Below are 23,660 nucleotides of genomic sequence, written 5' to 3'. Positions count from 1 at the left end.
CGTTTATGCCTAGCTGAGCGGAGAGAGGGGGGAGGGAGGGAGAGACGTCACAAGTCAGCGGGTGGTTTAGGGATGCCTAGCTTGGGCACCTTACCGTCCTTGGCATAGTCGTATTCTATCTTTAGTGTAAATTTCCCCAGCTAAAACAATCACTCTCCATTCTCATCGTGAAAGAGTTCAACAATACGCTACAGCTACTTTAGGGACGAACCACCATCAAGCGGTGTTTATCAAACTGCAGAAGTTAGCGTAGTCACTCAAGCGAATTTGACGAACTCAACAATCATAGATGGGAAACAAATAACAGCAACTCGCCATGAGGGGAGAATATGACATTAGGCCTCATGCCCACACACCCTACTACTATTTTACAATTCCAGCAGCCGATATCTAGGCCCCAGCGGTATCGTCCTTGTTCAAAATTGCAGCAGACGACTCCCTCCAGATACTCCCCCACACTCTCCCAATCGCCATAATAAAACGACAGAGCCAATAAAGGGAGATGGCGTTTCGCATGAGAGGTGAATCGAACAACAAGGCTATAGGTACAAGTAAAAGGACAGGGAAGACGCTTTCTAAATCCCAAAAACCGAGAGGATGCAAATGACAGGACCGCTTTTTAAGTGCCGAGAGTGAGCCCAATTGTGAGAGAGGAGACAGACATAAAACTTTAGCTAGTGAAAGATCTATGGCTTCTTCTCGCCCTCGGTGCTCTCACCAGCCTGGCCTTGCTCGCCAGAGCTGCTGTTGTTTGAGTCTGATGCGCGAGCCTTGTGCATCTGGTCGAACAGGGTCAAGCTGGCGGTTTGAACCTCATCGGTCTTCTCCTTAAGCTCGGCGGCGGTGGCAGAGCCCTCACCAGACTGGCTCTTGGTGACGAACTCGCGCAGGTTGGCAATCTTTTCTCGGATCTTCTCAGCCTCGGCCTTGTCTAGGCGGTCCTCGAACTCCTTGAGGGCCTTCTCGGTGTCGTTCAAAACGCTGTCGGCGCGGTTGGCGGCTTCAATGGCGTTCTTGCGCTCCTTATCGGACTCCTGGTAACGCTCGGCGTCGCTGACCATGTTGTCAATTTCAGACTCAGATAGACCAGATCCAGAGGCGATGGTGATGGACTGATCCTTGTCGGTCGACTTGTCCTTGGCGTGCACATGCACAATAGAGTCGGCATCGATGTCGAAGGTGACCTCAATTTGGGGGACACCACGGTGCGCAGGCGGGATGCCGACAAGCTGGAAGTTGCCCAACAGCTTGTTATCACGGACCAGCTCACGCTCACCCTGGTAGACCTTGATCTCGACGGCGCTCTGGAAATCGGCAGCGGTCGAAAAGACTTGCGACTTCTTGGTGGGGATGGTGGTGTTGCGGTTGATCAAGCGAGTGAAAACACCGCCGAGAGTCTCGATGCCGAGGGATAGGGGAGTGACATCGAGGAGAAGGAGGTCAGTGACCTCACCGGAGAGGACGGCACCCTGGATAGCGGCACCAATGGCAACAGCCTCGTCGGGGTTGACAGACTTGGCCGGGTCGCGGCCGAAGATGCTCTTCACGGACTCAGTAACCTTGGGCATACGAGTCATACCACCGACGAGGATGACCTCCTGGATGTCAGTGGCCTTGAGGTTGGCATCCTTCAAGGCCTTGCGCACTGGCTCAACGGTCTTGCTGATCAGGGGATCAACCAGCTGCTCAAGTTGTGACCGGGACATCTTGGAGTTAATATGCTTCGGTCCGGAGGCATCGGCAGTGATGAAGGGCAGGTTGATGTCGGTCTGGAGCGACGAGGACAGCTCGATCTTGGCCTTCTCGGCGGCCTCGCGGATTCGCTGGATGGCCATGCGGTCACCAGACAGATCAATGCCTTGCTCCTTCTTGAATTGCTGGACGAGATGGCGGACGAGGGTGATGTCGAAGTCCTCACCACCGAGATGGGTGTCGCCGTTGGTAGACTTGACCTCGAAGACACCATTCTGGATCTCGAGGATGGAGATATCGAAAGTGCCTCCCCCAAGATCGTAGACGGCAATGACACTGTCGGTCGACTTATCAAGACCGTAGGCAAGGGCAGCGGCAGTGGGCTCGTTGACCACACGGAGCACGTTCAGACCTGAGATCTGGCCGGCATCCTTGGTGGCTTGACGCTGCGAGTCGTTGAAGTATGCGGGGACAGTGACGACGGCGTTCTTGATGTTCTTGCCCAGGTATGCCTCGGCGGTCTCCTTCATCTTTCCCAAAACGAAGCCACCAATCTGAGATGGCGAGTACTTTTGTCCCTGTGCTTCGAGCCATGCGTCACCGTTGGAGTGCTGGACAATCTTGTATGGGACCTCCTTGATGTCGCGCTGCACCTCAGCGTCGGTGAACTTCCGGCCGATGAGACGCTTGGTGGCGAAAAGGGTGTTCTCCGGGTTCACGACTGCTTGTCGCTTTGCGGCGATACCGACGAGACGCTCGCCCTCCTTTGTGAAACCGACGACGGATGGTGTTGTCCTCGTACCTACGAGAAATGGAGTCAGCATTGGCTCAAATATTTGATAGTGATGGAGCAATTATACCTTCCGAGTTTTCGATGATGCGCGGGACCTTGCCCTCCATGACGGCGACGGCTGAGTTGGTGGTGCCCAAGTCAATACCAATGACCGAGCCCTTGACCTTCTCCTCGCCGCCATCAGCGTATCCCCTGACGAAGGCTGAGCCGAAGGGCTTCCGGACAGCAGGCGTCCATCGCGCGGCGGATGTGGCTCGGGGCAAAAACTGATGGCATGAGGTCAGAGAAATGCACGAGAGCTCTGGGGGCAAGCAGACTCACCGATCTTGATATCCTGGACGACAACATGATGTGGGTAGAATATTACAGGCGCCGCTAAGGGTAGACTCTGAGCAACTGGGGAGGGGCAGGGTGGGGAGAATTGATGGGCGAGTGTGGTGGATGAAGTTGGGATGGAGACTCGGGAGAGCTCTAGGAGATGGCAAAGGAAGGAAATTTCTAGATGTGTGGTCTGTGCGGATAGGTCACGTGCAGCGAGCGCGCAGGCCGAGTTGCCGAAGTCGAAGGTGCCGAAGTGCGGGAGAGATGGAGGGAGACAGGCACGACAGGCTGCGAACACGGCTCGTCGTGTCCGCTGTTGTTTGCTGCCGTCAAGCCGGCGTTTGCGCGGAGCCTTCGTGGTCAGCGCTACGGATTTCGTCTCGTCTCTGGTTGCTTGCTTCTGGCTCACGTGCAGTGAAGTCGTGATCGACAAATGGCGTGAAGCAAATGGAGAGCTCGCAAGAGGAGCAGTCACCTCCAGTCCATAAAGCCGAGTACAACGCAGCCGCCTGGCCCGCTCCACCACCGAACGCCTGTCTCACGGGGTTTCCGTCTGATATATCTACTTCCCAGAGAGCACGCCGCTCTGGACAATTCCAATACCTTCTCACTTCCACCCGTGCCTCAACGCTGTGACGTACTTTGGCGCCGCGCGCATTCGACTGTTGTCCTGGGCCCCCTCCTTCTCTGAGCCCACCAGGCCATGCTGTGCACCCCGAACTGATACACAGAATGGCCGTTGACGACTTTCTGTATGTTGCATCCCAGCCTCGAACCCAAGGAACATGGCCCAAATGGCGCATGCTAATGTCCGCAGGTGCCGCGACACTGACACCTTCGTCCTGCCTTCCAAGGCCTTCTATCCGCTCTCCATACCCCTTTCGTCAGTGTCCCTCTCACTGCTCATTCACGCGATTGTACTGACTGGGCCCAGACACTACCAACTGCGGCACTTCATCAGCTCCCCGGAGCAGGACCTCATCTACTACGCGAACGGCCAGGACGTCTACTGCCTCAACACCGTCACAAAGACACAAGCCCACATAGCTACTCTGACCTTCGATGCCAGGTGTACCGCTGCCGGATATGGCTGGGTCTGCGTGGGAGGCGCCGAAGATGGTTGTTTTGCCGCCATCAAGGTAGAAGCCTACCCCCCGCCAAACCCCGCCGACGTCGATGCGCTTTTGCCCCTAGATCTCCCCAATCGCACCGCTCTACCGCCGCCGCCTACTTTACGCTCAGCGAGTTCTATTCGGGTCGAAAGGATTGGCTCGGAGATTGTAAATTCAATCTCAATACACAAGCTGCCCGGCGAAGGCGAAGAGGAGGATGAGGTGGTAGCAGTTCTCACCAGCAACGACAAGACTGTGCGCATCTACTCTTTGACGCAAAGTGTAGAGGTCGCGGAGTTGAAGCTGCCGTTTGCTATGAACCACGCCACCATATCTCCCGATGGACAATTCCTGATTGCTGTAGGGGACTACCAGCAGGTCTTCTTCTTCCAAAGATCGCGACCGAGCATATTGAAAACACCCGAAGGCCGGTCCCAGCTACTGCCCGCACAATGGTCAAACTTTGCCGAGGCGCAGTTGTATGTGCCACCAGGCTCTGTCGTCGCAGGATACTTCACCACAGCCTGGTCACCCTCAGGGGCGCTCTGCGCGGTAGGTTCTGAATGTGGGTACATCACAGTCTTCGACACTGAGTTACTAAACGAGTGCGATTATGCCGAGGATGCCGTCGTGCAGATTGTTAAATCTTCGCGACCCGACTCCGTGGCTGGCCCGGGTGCCGTGCGGACCATGCTCTTCTCCCCTCAACCTTGGGATCTCCTCGTATGGAGCGAGGACCAAGCGAGAGTGTGCGTCGCGGATATCCGCAGTGGACTTAGCGTTAAGCAGGTACTCGCCTTGGATCCAATGGAAGATGATTTGGAGAAAATCGACATCGCGGACTTCGACATTGACATGCAACCCGAAGTACAGCAGACCCAGTCGGAGCTACGGGATATCAGTGAGGAGGCGGATTTCATTCGTAGGTATCGTCGCGCTTTGGACTCTGAAGGCAACTCGGCAGCATCAAACTATGCGACGGATTACCTCGAGGCAGCAGCGGACCGGCGAAGGCTACATCGCCAGCTTGGAGTGGTGGAATCTGACAATGATCCTCACGGACTGACCCCGGACGAACGCCAGGTTCTGGATGCGATCATGACGCGACAGAGGGACGAACCCCGCGAAAGAGGTGCAACACCACGCAGCATCCGCTACCCGAATACTAGTGATCTAGGATTATTCAGGACGGCCTTCAACAATTCGTCGTCCGAACGCAGCGAGAGAAATGGTGCAGGCCAGAATGCATCGTCACATGGCAGAGGGGACTTCACAGACTATGTTCGTGTGCGTAGTCTGCTCCGAGAGCGAGCTCTAGACCCAGAACGGGCATCGTACCAACCACGGCGACAAGCGTCTGTCGTTCTCTCCGGTGGCCGCTCCAGCGCTGCCAACAGCGGCAGCACTGATAGCCTGACGGGCACACCAACATCACGGTCGCCGAACCCAATCCCACCACACGCAAGGCGCGCTGATTCCTCGGAGTCCTCATCCAGTGACCCGTGGCGAACGATAGAGGCTGCCATGGCGCGAAGCTCCTTGCCCGAATCGCTGCCGCCCCGAGCACCAGTGGATTCACCAGCAGCACTCACAAGTCAGGTGCACCGCATACGCCAACTGCAAGCCGCTCGGGATCGTATAAGAAGCCTGCGAGAGCACCCAGGCAGTGACTACGAGATCGCCATGATGCGACAAGGACCGCGACGGCAGACGGCTGGCGCGCACGACCCACGCAGCGACCCACACAACGGCGTGAGGACTGCAGGGCTCGCCATGAGCCAGGATGGACGCAAGCTGTATGCAGGCACAGAAGACGGCATCTTCGAATTCAACATCAACCTGCGGGAACGGAAGCTGTTCCCGGCTATTGTGCCGCGATAGGGGCTTCTTGCACGTATAGGGACAGATTGGATGAGGATGAGCGTAACATTGGTGCCACCTGTACTTCTTCGTCTTTTATTCCGCCGTCTCCATTCTAGTTCTCGTTATTACGAGGTTATGATTTAGCGGCCGGGCGTTTGGGCACAACTATCACGGGGAGCAAGCAGGCACGCATTTTTTGTTGATGGATGGTTTTGACTCTCAATACCCTTGGCTCTAGGTAGCAAAATTCCATGTGGGGGTTTCTTCGGCCCATTGAGGTACTCGTGTGGTGATGCATTCAGTATTAATGAGGCGTCTTGAAAATGCCTCGCTGTCCGCATAGACATTCGAGTGTCTTGGGTTGTTACTTTTTCTGACTGCATGTAAAAAATGCGAATGCCAGTCTCGGACGGCTCATCTAGGTCGCAAGTGAGATACAACACTGGAAGTACAGCGGTCTGGAAGGAGAGAGGGCTTTGAAATTGGCGTTGTGTGTTTTCTCGTCGTAGTCAAAAACAAGTGTTGTTTTGAGTGTCATGGGCAATGTTTCGTGCTGCTTAACGCTCGGGCAGGCGGGGTGTTCTCGGGGTTTGATGCATGATGGCTCTCGTGCCACCAGCGAGAATGGCGCAATCGGAGCGGTGACTCTCCAGCGAGACTCAACGACTAGACTTCCGCCTTTTAGCCATGTACCTGCGTCTTTGCCCCGGACTGCCTCAGATTTCTTACATCTTCCTCCCTCCGCCCGCAATCCGGCCTGCTCCTCCATAATCCACTCCTCCCGCGGCCCCACAAAGGAATTGCCCCTCCCTCGGTCCCCTCACGATACCCATCCCATCCATCGCCTGCCATGTCGTCCGGCTCGTCGTCACCACCCCCGGACAGCTTCAAGGACAAAGTCAATAGCGTAGGCAAGGCCTTCCGCGGCCTGGATCTCGACGGACACGACCTACCGCCCAGCCCAGCGCCTTCGAGTCCACGGAATGGTCGGAAGTACGCTCTGGCGACCGAGTTGGTCTACACCGAGAGCACCGACCAGTACAATGCTTCTAGCGTGCCCATATATCAGGTACACATACAATTTCAGGCCCTCTAGACTTCGAGGTCGCATACCGAAGTCCTTTGCGGAAGCCGAGGACGCTCTATCCCAGTGAACGATGCTAACTCAACACCATAGTCCGCAACCTTCAAACAGGAATCGGCCACCGGCGGAGGCGGAGAGTATGACTACACGCGCTCTGGCAATCCCACGCGCACCCATCTCGAACGACACCTAGCTAAAATCATGAACGCCTCGCGCGCTCTCGTCGTCTCCTCCGGCATGGGCGCATTGGACGTAATAACCCGCCTACTCCGCCCGGGCGACGAGGTCGTGACTGGAGACGACCTCTACGGCGGTACAAACCGCCTGCTGAAGTACCTCGCGACCAACGGCGGCATCATTGTCCACCATGTCGACACTACCGACCCAGAGGCCGTCCGCAAAGTCCTCTCCCCCAAGACCGCCATGGTCCTCCTTGAAAGCCCCACCAACCCCCTCATCAAAATCGCCGATATCCCGCGAGTATCAAGCATAACACACGCCGCGAACCCGTCAGCCATCGTGGCCGTGGATAATACTATGCTTTCGCCGCTCCTACAGAACCCGCTTGATCTGGGCGCGGATATCGTCTACGAGAGCGGCACCAAGTACCTCTCCGGCCACCACGACCTGATGGCTGGCGTGCTCGCAGTGAACGATCCCGCGTTGGGCGAGAAACTCTACTTTACTATCAACGCGTCCGGCGTCGGGCTCTCCCCCTTTGACTCCTGGCTGCTTCTTCGCGGAGTTAAAACCCTCGGCGTGCGCATGGAGAAGCAACAATCGAACGCGCAACGCATTGCAGTCTTCCTCGAGTCCCATGGCTTCAAAGTACGGTACCCCGGGTTACGGTCCCACCCACAGTATGACCTGCACTGGAGCATGGCGCGGGGCGCAGGCGCAGTTTTGTCTTTCGAAACAGGCGACGTCAATGTCAGCGAGCGTATTGTCGAGAGCGCAAAGCTATGGGCGATCAGCGTGAGTTTTGGATGTGTAAACAGCTTGATCAGCATGCCGTGTCGCATGAGCCATGCCAGCATTGATGCGAAGACGAGGGCAGAGAGGGCGCTGCCTGAGGATATCATTCGGTTGTGCGTGGGGATTGAGGATGTTGAGGATCTGTTGGATGATTTGAGCCGCGCGGTGAGTTACAGTTTCTTCCAACGACGATTTGGATGGGTTACTGATTTGTATGGTAGCTCGTCCAAGCAGGCGCTGTAAACGTCTTTCCGAACGGCTTCCATGCTATCAACGCCGATCCGCCATCCGAGTCCGAGGAGACGGTGGCAAGCTCGAGCAAGTCGTAAGTCGTCTTAGTTTCACAGAGTAGTGGAGCGTGCAGTCGAGCTCCCTACCTCGTACATACCATCGTTGGCTGCAACTTTGAAAATGTGGCACAAAAAAGGACTTGTAAGAAAGGGATATGTGGCGTTTGGCGTCTTAGTTCACAACTCAGGTATCGATTTCGGTTCGGGCGTTGAGGATGAATTTATGAATGTTTCTTATTCACCTTGCTTCTCAAAACAGGAGGGACGGGAAAAGCGTTGACAAGCATTTGGAGTGGGCTCAAAACACTACTCGCATCTAGAGACATCTTAAGAATGGTTCGAATCTTGCATCTATCTACTCACTGTTGGATAGTGATCAGAATAATCTCATCTACGGATCCTTAACAACTTCAACCAGCACTAAATGTCATATTCTCTTTGCCCTACCTGTCGGTATCGTCTCCCTTCCCTTATACCTACCGCCATCGCCCTTCATACACAGACACCATCACCTAAAAAAAAGATGAACATCAGGCTAAGTTCCAGCGCCCAAATCCATCAACGAGCTCCCCAGCGCAGTTTGAACACCGCCAGACACCATAGCTCGGACGAATTCCCACTTTCTGAACACCACCCGGACACAGCCATCAGGTTTTTGGTGTTCCTGTTAAACCCCAAGAGCTCCGAGCCAACATATAGAGAGTGCAACAACGTTAGTTGATGCCACTCCATGATTTTCTGGTTGGTCGTGTGTTGATCCCGCTCCTGTTTCCTTGCGAGACGTCTATGAAAGGAAAAAAGGAGAAAAGCGCGAGGGTGAGAGATTATATACCTGGCAGAGGTGAAAGCGTCAATGGGAAAGACTGAGATGCACCCGACTGGCTAGACGAAAATCCCAAACACAGTATCGTTGATAGTAACACGTGACGTTAGGCGGAAATAGTAAAATCGGTAGTGACCGATAGTTATATTGGCTCTGCCTAAATTTAGTGAAAAGCTATCTAGATGCTTGACATAGAAAAGAAGGTGTGATTGCGGGGCGTGGTGAAAGTGCGAGCAAAACGCCGAATCTGACTCGCTTTGGGGTATATATTTTGTTTAACTTTGGCTGCCCTTCGACGAAATCACAATGGAAGCTTGACACGTTCATACCCCTTGGCCTAGTGGCGAAGGCTTGACAATTGTCATACCCTTCCAGCGTGACAAGTCACCAAAAGTGTATTATTATCCTGCGTTGTGTTTTTTTTGTTTTTTTTTTTTTGTTTTTTTTTTGCCCTTGTGGAGGACCAGGTTCGAACCGCGCTCTAACTGTTCATTTCTTTTTTTATTTCACATAATTTAGAAACTTAGCGGGCGGTGAAATCTTGGCCGATGGAGACTGCTGGCGGAGACAATCTGTGGGATGCAAAAACGTAAGAGATGGATCTAGTGAAGGGATGTGGGGAGCGAGCAAACAAGAAAATTGACTTACTTTAGAGGTATATATTTTGTTTAATTTTGGCTGCCCTTCAACGAAATCACAATGGAAGCTTGACACGTTCATACCCCTTAGCCTAGTGGCGAAGGCTTGACAATTGTCATACCCTTCCAGCGTGACAAGTTACCAAAAGTGTATTATTATCCTGCGTTGTGTTTTTTTGGTTTTTTTTTTGCCCTCATGGAGGACCAGGTTCGAACCGCGCTCTAACCGTTCATTTTTTTTATTTCACATAATTTAGAAACTTAGCGGGCGGTGAAATCTTGGCCGATGGAGACTGCTAGCGGATTCTGCGACTCGAAGTGAAATGACTAGTGTTACGGGTACGAGGAACGAGATTGATGGCGGCCAAGTTGCCTGGCATGCTACCTTTATGGTAGAGAATTAGCTCCGATGGGTGCTTACGAGCAACGTGTGGCACAGGCTTTGGCGAGAGAAGATCTGGGTTCAAGCCAATGGCTCCCAGGGTCCTGGGGTCTGAACTCATGCTCAACCCACGGCATATGATGTTTCGTGCCGCGAGATGGGGTTCATAGAGATGTTCGCCAACCATAGGCGCGGAAGTTGATTCAATGGCGATCCTGGCGTGGCTGTCAGCCCCGTAGCGAACTGGTCTGCTCCAGCGTCTAGGAATACCGTATACAACTTTACGAGGTCTTTGATGCAGCTGCGCTTGGCGGAACCGGGGCCTCCTACAGTATCGTCTCCTGACAGCATTGGGGCCACTCCTACAAAGTTCCTATCGTCTAGCACACAGTAGCCTTTTGAAACGTTGTCTCCATCGTTGAAATTCGCATGCGTTCCGGTCCTTGTCATACCTAGTGGCTCGAAAATCTTAGAGTGCAAAACGTCTTCCCATTCCCATTCGTTGCCTTCGCGAGGACATGGGCGGCAGCCTCGTAGCCCAAGTTGTTGTAAAGGTACTCTCCACGGAATTGTTTCACTCTCTGCAGGTCATTGATGAAGTTCATGCTGTTCTTATTTGCAATGAGCACGTTGTTTATGTTCCCGAGCCAGCAGAGAGATGACTGCATTCCAGCACGATGTGAAACAAGATCCACGGGCGTCATTTGGTGGTGGAGCGTCTCATCTCGAGTGTGAAATTTGGGCAAGATGTCTTTGACTGGAGTATCCCAACCGAACTTTTCTTCCTCGAGACAGATTCCTACAGCGGCGGAAACCACTGCCTGGGTCATGGAAGCACAGGGAAAGATTGTTTCTTCGTCCACGGGGATACTGTTCGCAATATCGCGGAAGCCCAGATAATCAGAGTATACTGTTTGGCCTTCGTGGATGACGGCAATGGCAGCCCCTGGCGCGCCGCCAATGCTCATAATGGAGACGATTGCGTCTCGAACTGCCGACAATCGATGTTTGATGGTGGTGACGTCTTCCATGTTGTGTATATGAAAAGCGGCCTGAACCGTTGCAAAGGGGCTAGAACTGGTTTTAAGGAGAGCAGGGCTTGACGCGCAGAGGAATTGAGGGGTAAGAGTTGAGAGCTTTGACTGTTTGCCTTGAATAAGTCAAACGAAGTCGGTGCAACAGTAAACATGTAACCTTTATCGTTGAAGAGTGCATATATTTCCCCAGTAGTGACCAGGGCGAGCCAGATTTGGTACTTCAGTCAATAATGCATTGCCACAGGAGCTCTTGCCCATCTGCAAGTGAGGTTCCGCAGCGTTGACGCGATCTCGGCGGCACGAACACGTGATTTAGAGTGTGGATTGTCGGTATGGTAAGCCGCATTCGAATAGCTCAAGGTGTAGCTCTTCTGGGTTCTCTTGCTTGTTGTACCCCCTTTTTGAGTCTCTGTTACCGCGGGGGAAGAGGAGGGTAAGGGTGCGGGAGGTTTCGGCGATGAGCTCGATTGGGAATACTGGGCTACGGCTACAGGTATTAGAATAAGAATTCGGGATTCTCGCTTGCTTTGAGCAGCGAGGCCGGTCTTTTCACACTCTTTCAAAGTTCTGCAATGATTGATTAGTCTACGAGGGAACCAGATGGTAATACCATCCCAGCAGGGCGCTTCCTCAATGCTGCGCTCGGAAACATATTTGAAATGATTCAGAATGACCAAGTCTCTCTATGCTTGAACCATTTCGCCATCAGCACGTCGTAATCGGGGGCCACGGAGTTATGTCGAGAACAGCCTTGCTAACGCGTGAAACACGGTGGTGGATAGCCAAGCTGCTACAGGTAGAGGCATCTTTCCATTTGCTGCCTCTGACCAGTACGTGTTTGTCGCCGTTAAGAGTGTGTCGAGCTGCTACGATGCTTTTAGCTTGTGCCTAAAATGTCAAACTCGCGGCTGACTTTACATTCATCATCTTCCAAAATTTTATCTTGTCGAGCCAGGGGCTGCTGGTTTCCTTCAGGCGTCTTAGGCTGTGCAGATGCACGAATGGTATCCATTTGACTACTGTGAGAGGTAACGTCACTCGTCGCCTCCTCTTCGACAAGACTGAGTGACCGGAAACGATTGGATTGGGCGTCGATTGAGGAATGGCCAAGATCCAAATTGCCGAGATCCAAATCTGGGATGGTCTTGTCCTCCAGAGGACGCAGCAAGTCTAAGCTCTTTTTCGTTCGTTTGTAACAAGCAAGAGACTTAAGTCGAAAGGTTGGCTGATACCTACCGCATGATGAATATCTCGTGACATTCATCCTTAGCCTTCGTTTCTCGAACGTTTGAACCACCCTTTGCCGACGCGAAAGTTTTGAACACCCGCCATCGATGCTTAATGGCATCGCGCAGAGCTGCAATCACATAGCTAGGAACATTACTTGGAGATGCGCGAATCCCGTTCGCAGCTGCAACAATCTCGGACGTTGTTTCGAAGGCTTGTACTGGAAACGTATCGGTGTCTTTGACGTTACACCAGAGCCAGTTCAGGGCGACTTTGGTGCATCTTTTGTAGCACAGATATTGATCAATGGTATCTGACATGTTAGACCTGGCAATGAATGCGAACGTTCAAGAAGCAATAGGAGTGTAATCTTGAAGTAGAGACTGATAACAGGGACAAGACGAGAGGATATCATGTTCTCTACAAACCCGGTACTTCCCTCGTCGTAGGCAGTTCCTAGCGAAATCGGCTTCCCCTGTCTTGTGATGCAGTTGCAAAGCGTTTTTCCCCCCACACGTTGAAGAGGTCCGAGCTTCCTAGAAAGTCAGCAAACATCACCACACATCGCCGACATCCCAACAAACCCACAACACACCATGGATTCCTTAGCACGGTTTGTCGACTCTCTCGGCATCCATATCGATGCTGAATCTATTTTCGGCAAAGTTGTACTCTCCACAATTTTGTGCGCAGGCCTCTACACCATCAGCAAGCCTATTCTCAGCTTCATCCGCGTCTTGTTGAGCTTGTTCGTTCTTCCGGGTATTTCCGTAGGCATCAGCAGTCTAGATCTACCCGTTCTTCTCTAATTATGTTCTAGCTGTCTAGATTCGGCCCCAAAGGCTCCTGGGCCCTCATCACCGGCGCGTCTGATGGCATTGGCAAAGAATACAGCCTTCAACTCGCGAAGAAGGGCTTCAACGTCATCCTAGTCTCACGTACACAATCTAAACTCGATGCCCTCGCCTCCGAAATATCCTCCAAGTATGCCGGCATACAGACCAAGGTTCTGGCCATGGACTTTGTCCGCAACGACGACATCGATTACGGCCGTCTCAAGCACCTAGTCAAGGGCCTCGACATCTCTATACTTATAAACAACGTTGGGTTGAGCCATTCCATTCCGGTCCCGTTTGTGGAGACACCACACAAGGAGATGACAGACATCATCATGATCAATTGCTTGGGCACACTACGGGTCACGCAGCTCATTGCTCCAGGCATGGTCCAGCGCAAGAGGGGGCTGATTTTGACCATGGCTTCGTTCGCTGGAGTGCTGCCTACACCGCTGCTAGCTACGTACTCTGGCAGCAAAGCATTCTTGCAGCACTGGTCGACGGCTTTGGGCTCAGAGCTTGCCCCGTCAGGAGTGAGGGTCCAGCTTGTTACCTCATACCTCGTTACCACCGCCATGTCGAAGATCAGGCGCACATCAGCCACCATTCCCAATCCTAAGCAGTTCGTTGCTGCTGCTCTGAGCAAAATTGGCCGTAGCGGTGGATCCCAGGGCATTGGTTTCACAAGCACTCCTTATTGGAGCCATGGTCTGATGCAATGGGCGCTCGCGACGTTTGTTGGGACCTTGAATAGGTTCGCTGTGGACCAGAATCGAGGCATGCATGTGGCAATCAGGAAGAGAGCACTGAACAAGGCGGAGAGAGACGCCAAGAAGGGGCAGTAAAGTCTGGACGCATGCCCAGGTCGGTCGCACAAATCCTATTGCAAGATTAACCCAAAATGGAAATCAGGGCTTCGTGTGAAAAGCGCAGGGCTATTGGATGCCCTTTGGTCTTCAAGCGGGTTCTAGGCAGGCGGCTGGGTAGCTGCCTCTGGGCTGCTAGAATATTGCAGAATATCGCAGAATATCGAAAAATGCTAATCAGATACATTACCTTCCCAACGTGTTCCTATCACATGCAGACTCGACTTTTCACCGCCCTGGCAGTATTTTCCAGGTCTCATGTCATTCGTCAGGCGCACACCTCCGTCACACGAGCTCTCCACTTTCCCCTCTCCATCGCCGCTGTTTTTCTCTATAACACAACACATCTTCTCAAATCCCCATGAGCTATATTCGCGATGCCGAGTACAATACGCCCCCGTATGTTCCTTGAACTTAGTGCAGGCACGGAGCCGATTGGTCGTCTTGTGGTAGAGCTGTTCATCGATCAGACACCTAAGACTTGTGAAAAGTAAGACTCCCACGGTATTTCAATCCAGGCAATAGCTGATGGCACGTTATTTTGCAGCTTCCGTGTTCTATGTACTGGGTCCAAATCTCCCTTGAGCTACAGACTGACTCCAATTCACCGAGTAATTGAGGGCTTCATGATTCAAGGCGGCGACACAACCAATCGTGATGGAACTGGAGGAGTGTCGATATATGGCGATACCTTTGAAGACGAGAACATCCGGTGGAAGGATATCGATGCCCCAGGCCTTCTTTGCATGGCAAATCGGTGCAAGGACCTTAATGGCAGTCAGTACGTGATGTCTCCATTCCAACTTCCTCATCCTCTCACGCGCTAACCAGCCTTCAGATTCTTCATAACCCTCCGCCCCTGTCCCCACCTCAACGGCAAGCACACCGTGTTCGGCCATTTGATCTCCGGCCAATCTGTGCTCGACCGCATTCTCGAAATTCCCGTGGACAAGACCTACCGCCCCACCATCCCCATCCTGATCAGCCGCTGCGGAGAACTTCAACCCCCCCAAGCTCGCGCCATAGCCAGCGCCTCCGCAACCACATCCGAAGACCGCGGCCGCCGCAAACGCCGCCGCTCCACCTCCCGCTCCCCCGCCCGTTCCGAATCCCCATCTCGAGGCCACCACCGCAGATCTGCATCCCGCCACCGGTACGACCCCCGCAAACACCGCCACATCTCCTCTTCCCCGTCCTCCACACCTCCAAAACACCGCATTCGCCGCCGCAGCGACGCATCGCTTGACCACAACCTTCGCGGCCGCCCGCGCCAGCGCTCCCGCCATCGCACGCGCTCGCCGATTCTCGAGAGCGCGAGTCCGAGTCCGGGGAGATATCGCCGCAAGAGGAGCCAGCCGCCGAGCCGGCGGAGAGAGTATAGGGAGGGGAGGAGCCCGGACCAGAGACGGCAGCGGAGCTTGCCGAATATTTACTATGACGAGAGCGGTACGCCGCGGAAGAGGGAGGGTTCGGGGTTGGGAGAGGTGATGAGGACTTGATGGGAGGGGAGTTAGGGGGGTGAGGCGGTTTCGTGGTTGGGAAGGAGATATTGATACTTTCGTTATTCAGATACCCAGATTTTGTCATATTAGTTCGTCGATATATTCATGTGCGGAAGGTAATGCTGCCAGGAGCGTCATGGTGGCTTCTCTGGGTGGTTAATTTGCCTGGCACGTTCACCCGATTTGGGCCCTTAAAAGCCACTGCTAAACCTGGGGACCCGATATTTAGGGTTCGGAAACGCGTTCACGAAATACGTCTAATTCGCGCTCTTCGTTACCACTGATTTTTTTTTATATATGTGCGAAGCCCTTCTAACGGCGTGAGCTATTCGTAAAAGTAGTCTGGCTTGATCCCTGATTCGCGTTTCGCAGTCTGTGACATTGCTTCTGAACTTTTCTCGCATATTTGGAGCCAATCTCACGGTGGCAGGTACCTAGTAAAAAGTATTAGCGATTTAGTGGTGCTGGGTTCACGCTTTAGGTTCGGGATAGGTTGTAACGTAGGTGATGGGGTTATTACGGTGGAGGTAGTTATTACGGTGGTCTAAGCTTTTACATGCATTCCGAATCAGCGCACCTGCCAAGCTTTTTCTTGATGTTCGGAACCGTAGTAACTACCTCCACCGTAATAACCCCATTGCCTACGTTATCGATTGCGATACGTTTACGCTTAGGTTTGATGTTTGAGGGCGTCTACGCTTTTGGCATAAGCAATGGTGATTGAGCTAAGAGCCTGAGCATGTATAGTGCGTGTTCGTGCTTTGGTTGAATACTTGATGGCTGGGGAGTTCGTAGGGGTTTGGAAGAGAGGGGGCGGGGAGTAATGGGAGTAATGGGAGTAAGAGTAACTACAGTTTACGTGAAAGCAGTTCCATTCTATCTCAAACTCCCAACCGCCCACCACTTATCCCTCCACCCCCGCCAACCTCGCCACAACTCTAACAACTACCGGCACAGAAGTAAGCGCCACAGTGACCGTCCCAAACAAACTCATCGACAGACACGAAAACGCGGCCGCGCGTGGATCGGACGCGAGAAGTAGCGCGGTGGCCATGGCGGAAGAGTTGGCGCCGAGAGTCACGCCTCTCGTAATGTAATCATCTGTCCGCATACACATTAGCTCCTCTCACTTCCGTTCAAAACCGGCCGAGGCTGATCACTTACCATCGGTTATCCGCATAATCCGCAGCATTGCGTGTCCAAGTAAGACACCTAGGATGCCCGATACTATACACAACACCGCGACTAAGCTGAGGTCTCCGCCCAAGTTCGCCGTTGCGGGTTGCGCGAGGGCGAGGGTGAGGCTACGTGAGGCGAACGAGAGAGAGCGCGTTGGGGCGATGCTGAGGGCGTGACAGAGGGTCGGGTAGCTGAAGAGGGATGCGAGGGCGAGGAGGGTGTTGGGGAGGAGGATGGGGAGGAACTGTACGCGGATGTTAGGTCAAGTTTCGTTAAGGTGAAAGAAAGAAGAGAAATACGATCTGAAGATCGAAGAGCGGTAAAGAAGTCTCACGTGTCTGCGAAGTTCGTGCCGGTATTGGAACATTGGTAATGCGAGTGCGACGATGCTGACGTCGAGAACTGTGCTGAAGAGATCACCAGCGCCGGGGCGTGGGAGGCTGGGCTTGCCCTGCCATAATTGGGTGTATTTCGTGCCTGTTTTATAGGCATACAGCGCATATCTCAAACTATCCCCACGAATGAGTGCGAATATCCAAACACCTAGGACCGTGATGAGGGATGAAACTAGGACTGGATGGAGGAAGCGGCGCCATTTTGCTGGTAGAGTCAAGGCGACGAAGTAGGCCAGGATATTGAAGGAGAGTTGGATTGGCATCGCGTAGCTGGTACTGTAATAGATTGGAACGCCGATGAAGACGAAAATGGCAATGTAGGACAATGTATCTAGATTTACATTGATGAAGGCGGCCCATTTTTGGGCGCGTGTCAATGGGATTGGGTCTTGACGAAGTGCTGAGTTAGACTCCTGGAGTAGCGTTGGAGATGCTTCGGGAGGTCCTCCTGTCCCTGTGATCTGGCTTGGGTCTTGGGCTCGAAGAGGCGCCTGAAGTCCTTCGATCGGTGATGGCAAGGATAATACAGATGGAGCTACTGAGGAAGGCTCTGTGGCAGGCTCTGAGGGGTGACGGCTGTGTGTGAGCGGTATGTCTTCTCCACGTGTACCTAGTTCTTCAGCTCTTTCTGTCATTGCTCGTTTTGAAGTTCCGAGAATGTATTGGAGGCCTCGGACTAGGTAGGCTGTGAACGCTGCCATGGCGAAGTAGCCAATGACTGTAGGTAGCTTCAGCTGCTGTTGCGACCTCGGACCAGGGATGCTAACCAAACACTCCTATGATTTTCGCTATCTCAATGCCTCCAATTGGGGAACTCGAAGGCAACAGTATGAATGAAGGAGAGAAAAGAATATTGATGTAACGGAGAGCGAAACCTCCCTATGGGTTGATAAGCAGATTTAATGCTGCTTTCAATTAAGGCGAATACATACTGGAATTTCTACCAGATTCACGACTCGTTTTGTCTTTCTATCCCCAAACAGCGACTCACAGATGATCAAGGCAAAGAAAAGTATGATCATACAAGCGACTGACGCAGGAAACGAGACAGAACTTAATCCAATAAGAGACTCTACTCCAAAGCATGCGAGAAGAATAATAAGAATACTAATTGGCACATAAATCCAGGCTGTCATCATTCGATGCCATGATGAACGAGCAACCTGTTGACCAATAGGAAATTAGATACAACTTGTGGATGAAAGACGGCATTACGGTACTAGAAGGGCTGCTGTTGCAGCATCCTTAACTACGCTTGGCTGTCGAGTAGCCGGCATCTCGGTAGGCTCAGGTTATTTATTATTAGATTCATGGTGGAATCATGGTGAAGAAGCGAAGTCGGGTGGCCGAGGCCGTCTCGTAAAGTAAGATGACTAAGAAATGTAACGAACGAAGCGGGAGAGGCCAACTATCTCCAAGCAACATTCAACACCCCCTAACTTTCCCCCTCCCTCACCCCCTCTGTATATCGCTACAGCCTCCCGTCCACCATGGCGCTCGCCACGAAGACGCAGTCACAAAAAATCTTCGAGAAATTGAAGCTCAAGCCCGCAAACAAGGTCAGTTTGCCCCTCCACCACCCTCCGCATCCCTTTCCGCACACTGCTGATATCTTGCCCTCTAGATATGTTTCGACTGCGGCGCAAAGAACCCGACATGGTCGTCGGTGCCCTTCGGCATCTACCTATGCCTCGACTGCTCGGCGAACCACAGGAACATGGGCGTGCACATCTCGTTTGTGCGGTCAACGAATCTCGATAGTATGTGGAGTGAGATCATACCTAGAGCAATGGCTTACACGACAACACAGTCTGGCAATGGGATCAACTTCGAATAATGAAAGTCGGCGGCAATGAATCTGCCACTAAATACTTCCAGACGCACGGTGGTTCCGCAGCGTTGAACAGCAAAGACCCCAAGACGAAATACACCTCCAACGCCGCCACCAAATACAAGGAAGAGCTGACGAGGAGATGTGCCGCTGATGCACGACAGTACGTCTCCGCGGCCTCTAGCATATCAATATCTAACACCCCCAGATTCCCCGATGAAGTGGTCATAACAGAAGCCACCGACACCCCCAGCGGCACTAGCACCCCAGCGGACAATGAAGATGACTTCTTTTCCTCCTGGGACAAGCCTGCTATCAAACGACCCTCCAACCCCCCTTCACGCACTGGCACACCCCTTAGCGGCTCTCGCACTGGCACTCCCTTCCTCAACGCTCCCGCCAACGGCAACGGCACCGCACGCCCCAAATCTCCCCTCACTTCAGCGGATGGCTCTATACCTGCCCCCACACCGCGCGCCATTCCCGCCTCCGCTGTCCGTAAAACAACTGCAGGCGCAGCCCCCCGCAAGGCCAACATCCTAGGCGCCAAAAAGACAAAGCTGGGTGCAAAGAAGCTGACACCCGCGGACGGGGCGCTGGACTTCGAGGCTGCGGAGCGCAAGGCACGCGAGGAGGCCGAGCGCATCGAGAAATTGGGATATGACCCAGAAGCCGAGAAGGCGGAAGAAGCGGCGAAAGCTGCAAAGGGCAAAGCAGCGGCCGAGAAGGAACTACCTGGCATCGTGAGCCCAAGCCCGGTCGCGCCACCGCGTGGAGGCTTCGGCTCGACGGGCAAGCCGGAGCGCAGCAGTGCGGAGATGGAGCGGCTGGGGATGGGTATGGGCCGGTTGGGCTTCGGGCAGATTGGTGGCGCGAAGCCGGCGCCGGCAGCGGCGAAGAAGATGGGCGGTTTTGGGAGCACGAGTCGTTCTGCTGAGGGTATGGTATGCCCCTTTCATACTTGATTTTTCGTTGCAGATCATGCTAACAATCCACAGACGATGCCGAGAAATACGCTCGCCAAAAGTTCGGCACCCAGAAATCCATCTCCTCCGACGAGTTCTTCGGCCGCGCCGCGTACGACCCCTCCGCTCAAGCCGCCGCTAAAGCACACCTATCGAATTTCGAGGGCGCCACCGCTATTTCCTCGAACGCTTACTTCGGACGTCCTGAAGACGATGTACCGGAAGACGACTACGGTGATTTGGAGGGCGCGGCCAAGGATTTTGTGAGGAAGTTCGGTGTCACGGCTGGCGATGACCTGGAGAATCTGACGAGTCTGCTGGGCGAGGGGGCGACGAGGTTGCAGGGGGCTGTCCGGAATTATCTGAATAGCTAGGTGGTGCTTGCTTATGGTAATCGAATAGTAAGTTCAGGAGAAGCATGTCGATGGATGGAGTCTGGAGGTTTGAGGTCGATCAGAGAGGATAGGCACGGCATACATGGCGCTCGGGAGCGACGGTCATGGATGACGAGCAATGAATGGCTGGTAATAACTGAATTAAAGGTATCTTGTGTATTAGAGGTCTGGGGCAGCATGCAGCACACGGCAATATTGAAAACTCATAAGCATTCTTTCTTACTATCAAGGTGCAATTCTACGTGTATTTTCTTCTATCATGAACACTCTTTCTGCCTTTCGGGGCTGTAGTGGTTTGATCAAGGGTCTCCCGCCTCCGGAATTTTACGGACACCCGCCCTTTTCATTATCGTCTCGCCACGTCATTCCGGCGGTCTGTTTCATCGGCGCGATCACATGCTATCACATGACCTTCCCCTCCGTCGAGTATATAAGCTCTCGCTCGCCCCTCTTCGTTCTGATTTCTTCATGGTCTTGCAAACAGACGGGGGCGGATCAAAAAAAGACAATGGTAGACCTTATTGGGGTGGATCCAAAGCAAGTCTGACTGACTACGATGGGGTTGTATCACCTGGCAGGGGACAACCTTGTGATGTTGTGGTGCTGGAAGGATTGGACTTCAAAATCATAGTTACAACGACTACTTGATGGGGGTGTGGGTGGTGTTCAAATCAACGCATGAATGAGCGCAATTGAGTTGATTCTGGTGTGAGTTTGGGGGGTGTTCAAATCGATACGCGAAGGTGACAATGTAGTTGGAACTGGTGTGGGTGTGGGCGGTGCTCGAATCTCGCGCAGCCAAGACGTATGTGGAGTTGTGACTGCTGTGGGTGTAAGTAGTGTTCGAATATCACGAAGCAAAGCCTTTATGGCGCTGTGCCTGGTGTGAGTGTGGGTGGTATTCGAAAATAGCACAGCGGAGTGGCTTATGGGCTGGGTCTGGTGTTGAGCTGGAGTTGGTGTCTCAAGCCTCTCAGAATCGACATCGCCATGAGAACGACCCTATGGGGTTGGATCAACTGAGTGTCCCAGAGTCTCTGATGCCGTGGCGCTGGGCGGAGGTTCGGGTGGAAGGAAGTTCAAGAACAGGACCGCAACACCTGCATGAAAATTCGTGTGGTGTTCGAACAATGGCGGGACTTACGGTCTATGGGGTTGAGTCTGGTGTTGGGTTGGAGCTGGCCCCCCCGGGCTGCCTAGAATCGACTCAGTGATCAACTTTGATGAGATCTTATGGGGTTGGATCAAAATACTTCAAAGCGTGACGCCATGGTGTTAGATCAACTGACTACAGGTTCGAAACAGCAATCTTCACCATGCTCCACAAGAACAACCAAGCCAACTTAGAAACAAACTCAGCGGACATCAGACGATATGGCAGAACCTTCGACCCTCGGCCAACTCCTTTTCTATCTATGGAGATCTTCCGTGAAGAGATTAGGCGTGAATCCAGATCATGGATGAATCACCAGCCATTTTCCGGATCTTTGATGTGGGTAGCATGTACAACGCGTGTCCCATGCCTAGGACTAGGTGAGAAACGTCTCATCCACCCCCTGATGTTGAGTTTTCTTTCATCATTGTCTCACAAGGAAACGGAGGTGAGAACAAGAACTCTCACGTCACCGCTTCTCATGGGCGAGACCTGCAGAACCTAGGAACTCCGTTGCACATGTGGTCGTAGTTAGGGCGTTCAGTCAAAATACGACACATCATTGCTCGATGGGAGCGTTGTGGTGCTCAAATCGATCAACCTGAAAAACAAAGCAGTTGGATTTGGGCCGCAGCTGGTGTCTCGGCGGCGACAAGACGAGTGGTGCACTTGGTTCACGGATGAATCACCAGCCATTACTTGGAACGATCATGTGGGTAACAAGTGCAACACATGGCCTATTTCTAGGACTGGGTATAAAACCTCCCGCTCAGTCCTTCTAGTCCTTTTTCTTCTTATCAGGGTCTTCAAAGGAGATGGGGTGGGCAAAAACCTCAAGATCATAGATCCGATGGGGTTGGATCAATTGGAAATTTGAGACGTGTTCACGTTGTGGTGCTCGGAAAATTGGACTTCAAAACATTTGGCAATGACTTTACATGGAGGGGTGTGGTCTTTAAAACCGCTTGCGAAGCGATCGATCATGTGGCTGCAAGTGCAACACATGGCCCACGCCTAGGACTAGATAAATACTCGCTCGCTCACTTTCTCATGTTCAGCTTTAGTTCATCGAGGTCTCACAAGGAGACGGGGAAGGGATCAAAAATTGTGACTTCAAAACGCTTTATGGGCAAATTCTGCAAAACTTACCCTCTCCGCCGCACATGTGGTAGAGGTCGGGGCGTTCAACTGAAGTCATGAATGAGGCGAATGGGAGTGATCGGGAAGTTCAAATCAAACATACTCCTTTAAAAAAAAGCAAGAATGGAATCGGATCGGGGGGTATTCTCCGAAGCTGTAAGGCCGTTAATTCTTGTCATCGTTTGCTTGCGGCTGTGAAGATTGGCGAAGGAAGGAGGAGGGTACATATGGTTCACGGATGAATTGTCAGCCATTTTCAGGATTGATCATGTAACTACACGTGTGTAGCACATGATGAGTCCTCGGGGGGAAGGTATAAAAACTCCCGCTTACTCCTCGAAGATCAGCTTTCTCTCATCGGGGTCTCGCAAGGAGATGGGGTTGGATGAAAATTGGAAGTCGGTAGCGTTTATGGAGTGGGTTCAACTACCATAATGCTCCACAGCAATGGAGTGGTTCTGAGAGTTCCGGGTGTAAAACGGCAGAAACAACCGTACCATGGGAGGCGGTGGTGATTAAACCACGTCACGCGCATTGCTCGATGGAGTTGCGTCTGGGGGTGAGAGGGGCTCTGTTATAAGGCGATGGTGGTGGAAACCTTGAACGTGTGTTGAAAGGGCTTAACGAGATGGATGAATCTAGGGAAGCTGTAGGGGAGGAGCGGTGGGGAGCAAGAGAAGGAAGAAGTGGTGGAGGTTAAGAAAGACAGCTAGGGACGAAGTGCAGGTTTACTTCTAGGAAGATGGCGTAACGCCAGGAAGGTAGTTACTCGAGCACGATAGGACGGGAAGATGGTTGGTCCCATGATTGAATTCCTGGTTTTTCCCTCTTAGAACGATGGACATGTAGCTCTCCAGCCTACGTGGTCGCAAGTGAACCACGTGCAGCATCCCTTGAGCTGCGTATAAAACCTCCCATCCCCCCCCTCCTCCTCTCCTTTCTTTCTTCTTCGTGGTCTCGCACGGAGACGGAAAAGGATCAAAACGCTGCAAGACTCATCGCCCATGGAGAGGATTTTTTCAAACGCTATTCCCATACTCAGTATGCTGTAGTGCTGGGATGCTGGGATAACAACTCATCCTCGTCCTCCTCCTATGACTCCTGTGCGGTGTTTGAAGAGAACAGCTTGAACAGCAACATGAAGGTGGATCTGGACAATGT

The 23,660-nt window shown here is 52.8% G+C and overlaps 9 protein-coding genes across 9 annotated transcripts; 5 read left to right on the top strand and 4 right to left on the bottom strand.

Moving 5' to 3' along the window:
• Nucleotides 1-246: 246 nt before the first annotated feature.
• BDZ99DRAFT_501892 (mitochondrial heat shock protein-like protein) lies at nt 247-2,933 on the bottom strand. The gene is made up of 3 exons (XM_033723851.1): nt 2,807-2,933; nt 2,553-2,751; nt 247-2,494 (listed from the first exon to the last, which is right to left on the bottom strand). The coding sequence occupies exons 1-3, from the start codon at nt 2,831-2,833 to the stop codon at nt 687-689; spliced, it is 2,034 nt and encodes a 677-aa protein (XP_033572717.1). The 5' UTR covers nt 2,834-2,933; the 3' UTR covers nt 247-686.
• Nucleotides 2,934-3,101: 168 nt separating this feature from the next.
• BDZ99DRAFT_511146 (uncharacterized protein) lies at nt 3,102-6,290 on the top strand. The gene is made up of 3 exons (XM_033724524.1): nt 3,102-3,558; nt 3,624-3,689; nt 3,741-6,290. The coding sequence occupies exons 1-3, from the start codon at nt 3,539-3,541 to the stop codon at nt 5,797-5,799; spliced, it is 2,145 nt and encodes a 714-aa protein (XP_033572716.1). The 5' UTR covers nt 3,102-3,538; the 3' UTR covers nt 5,800-6,290.
• Nucleotides 6,291-6,441: 151 nt separating this feature from the next.
• On the top strand, nt 6,442-8,319 carry BDZ99DRAFT_110718 (cystathionine beta-lyase-like protein). The gene is made up of 2 exons (XM_033712407.1): nt 6,442-6,850; nt 6,959-8,319. The coding sequence occupies exons 1-2, from the start codon at nt 6,632-6,634 to the stop codon at nt 8,081-8,083; spliced, it is 1,344 nt and encodes a 447-aa protein (XP_033572715.1). The 5' UTR covers nt 6,442-6,631; the 3' UTR covers nt 8,084-8,319.
• A 1,607-nt stretch (nt 8,320-9,926) lies between these two features.
• Nucleotides 9,927-11,078, bottom strand: BDZ99DRAFT_540464 (beta-lactamase/transpeptidase-like protein). The gene is made up of 2 exons (XM_033726713.1): nt 10,457-11,078; nt 9,927-10,274 (listed from the first exon to the last, which is right to left on the bottom strand). Exons 1-2 carry the CDS (start codon nt 11,002-11,004, stop codon nt 10,097-10,099), a joined length of 726 nt encoding a protein of 241 aa, XP_033572714.1. The 5' UTR covers nt 11,005-11,078; the 3' UTR covers nt 9,927-10,096.
• Nucleotides 11,079-11,543: 465 nt separating this feature from the next.
• BDZ99DRAFT_110708 (uncharacterized protein) lies at nt 11,544-12,471 on the bottom strand. Its single transcript, XM_033712406.1, has one exon. The coding sequence runs from the start codon at nt 12,356-12,358 to the stop codon at nt 11,888-11,890; it is 471 nt and encodes a 156-aa protein (XP_033572713.1). The 5' UTR covers nt 12,359-12,471; the 3' UTR covers nt 11,544-11,887.
• Nucleotides 12,472-12,810: 339 nt separating this feature from the next.
• Nucleotides 12,811-14,105, top strand: BDZ99DRAFT_574615 (3-ketoacyl-CoA reductase). Its single transcript, XM_033728395.1, has 2 exons — nt 12,811-13,007; nt 13,058-14,105. Exons 1-2 carry the CDS (start codon nt 12,834-12,836, stop codon nt 13,916-13,918), a joined length of 1,035 nt encoding a protein of 344 aa, XP_033572712.1. The 5' UTR covers nt 12,811-12,833; the 3' UTR covers nt 13,919-14,105.
• A 211-nt stretch (nt 14,106-14,316) lies between these two features.
• Nucleotides 14,317-15,438, top strand: BDZ99DRAFT_395629 (uncharacterized protein; the record flags this gene model as incomplete). Its single annotated transcript, XM_033715955.1, has 3 exons — nt 14,317-14,429; nt 14,487-14,720; nt 14,778-15,438. The coding sequence occupies 3 exons, from the start codon at nt 14,317-14,319 to the stop codon at nt 15,436-15,438; spliced, it is 1,008 nt and encodes a 335-aa protein (XP_033572711.1).
• Nucleotides 15,439-16,269: 831 nt separating this feature from the next.
• BDZ99DRAFT_424137 (uncharacterized protein) lies at nt 16,270-18,297 on the bottom strand. Its single transcript, XM_033717048.1, has 6 exons — nt 17,948-18,297; nt 17,783-17,894; nt 17,555-17,733; nt 16,955-17,506; nt 16,606-16,864; nt 16,270-16,542 (listed from the first exon to the last, which is right to left on the bottom strand). The coding sequence occupies exons 1-6, from the start codon at nt 18,152-18,154 to the stop codon at nt 16,346-16,348; spliced, it is 1,506 nt and encodes a 501-aa protein (XP_033572710.1). The 5' UTR covers nt 18,155-18,297; the 3' UTR covers nt 16,270-16,345.
• A 151-nt stretch (nt 18,298-18,448) lies between these two features.
• On the top strand, nt 18,449-20,380 carry BDZ99DRAFT_450445 (GTPase-activating protein). The gene is made up of 5 exons (XM_033718168.1): nt 18,449-18,574; nt 18,640-18,775; nt 18,826-19,009; nt 19,055-19,785; nt 19,845-20,380. The coding sequence occupies exons 1-5, from the start codon at nt 18,506-18,508 to the stop codon at nt 20,183-20,185; spliced, it is 1,461 nt and encodes a 486-aa protein (XP_033572709.1). The 5' UTR covers nt 18,449-18,505; the 3' UTR covers nt 20,186-20,380.
• The last annotated feature ends 3,280 nt before the right edge of the window (nt 20,381-23,660 follow it).

This window comes from Mytilinidion resinicola (assembly GCF_010093595.1).
Source record: "Mytilinidion resinicola strain CBS 304.34 unplaced genomic scaffold BDZ99scaffold_18, whole genome shotgun sequence".
Taxonomy (NCBI): domain Eukaryota; kingdom Fungi; phylum Ascomycota; class Dothideomycetes; order Mytilinidiales; family Mytilinidiaceae; genus Mytilinidion; species Mytilinidion resinicola.
The sequence above is the reverse complement of the archived record's forward strand: the minus strand, read 5'-3'. Positions and strand labels throughout refer to the sequence as shown.

Coding starts and splice junctions, on each gene's coding strand:
- BDZ99DRAFT_501892 (XM_033723851.1), bottom strand. CDS start 2,833: ATGTTGTCGTCCAGGATATCAAGATCG. Junction 2,752..2,806: donor CGTCCAGGATATCAAGATCG/GTGAGTCTGCTT, acceptor TCATGCCATCAG/TTTTTGCCCCGAGCCACATC. Junction 2,495..2,552: donor CATCATCGAAAACTCGGAAG/GTATAATTGCTC, acceptor CATTTCTCGTAG/GTACGAGGACAACACCATCC.
- BDZ99DRAFT_511146 (XM_033724524.1), top strand. CDS start 3,539: ATGGCCGTTGACGACTTTCT. Junction 3,559..3,623: donor ATGGCCGTTGACGACTTTCT/GTATGTTGCATC, acceptor TAATGTCCGCAG/GTGCCGCGACACTGACACCT. Junction 3,690..3,740: donor CCGCTCTCCATACCCCTTTC/GTCAGTGTCCCT, acceptor GACTGGGCCCAG/ACACTACCAACTGCGGCACT.
- BDZ99DRAFT_110718 (XM_033712407.1), top strand. CDS start 6,632: ATGTCGTCCGGCTCGTCGTCACCACCCCCGGACAGCTTCAAGGACAAA. Junction 6,851..6,958: donor CTAGCGTGCCCATATATCAG/GTACACATACAA, acceptor TCAACACCATAG/TCCGCAACCTTCAAACAGGA.
- BDZ99DRAFT_540464 (XM_033726713.1), bottom strand. CDS start 11,004: ATGGAAGACGTCACCACCATCAAACATCGATTGTCGGCAGTTCGAGAC. Junction 10,275..10,456: donor ACGAATGGGAATGGGAAGAC/GTTTTGCACTCT, acceptor CGCCAAGCGCAG/CTGCATCAAAGACCTCGTAA.
- BDZ99DRAFT_110708 (XM_033712406.1), bottom strand. CDS start 12,358: ATGCCATTAAGCATCGATGGCGGGTGTTCAAAACTTTCGCGTCGGCAA.
- BDZ99DRAFT_574615 (XM_033728395.1), top strand. CDS start 12,834: ATGGATTCCTTAGCACGGTTTGTCGACTCTCTCGGCATCCATATCGAT. Junction 13,008..13,057: donor TCGTTCTTCCGGGTATTTCC/GTAGGCATCAGC, acceptor ATTATGTTCTAG/CTGTCTAGATTCGGCCCCAA.
- BDZ99DRAFT_424137 (XM_033717048.1), bottom strand. CDS start 18,154: ATGATGACAGCCTGGATTTATGTGCCAATTAGTATTCTTATTATTCTT. Junction 17,895..17,947: donor TGAATCTGGTAGAAATTCCA/GTATGTATTCGC, acceptor ATCAACCCATAG/GGAGGTTTCGCTCTCCGTTA. Junction 17,507..17,554: donor CTGCCACAGAGCCTTCCTCA/GTAGCTCCATCT, acceptor GAAGGACTTCAG/GCGCCTCTTCGAGCCCAAGA.
- BDZ99DRAFT_450445 (XM_033718168.1), top strand. CDS start 18,506: ATGGCGCTCGCCACGAAGACGCAGTCACAAAAAATCTTCGAGAAATTG. Junction 18,575..18,639: donor AGCTCAAGCCCGCAAACAAG/GTCAGTTTGCCC, acceptor CTTGCCCTCTAG/ATATGTTTCGACTGCGGCGC. Junction 19,010..19,054: donor TGTGCCGCTGATGCACGACA/GTACGTCTCCGC, acceptor TAACACCCCCAG/ATTCCCCGATGAAGTGGTCA.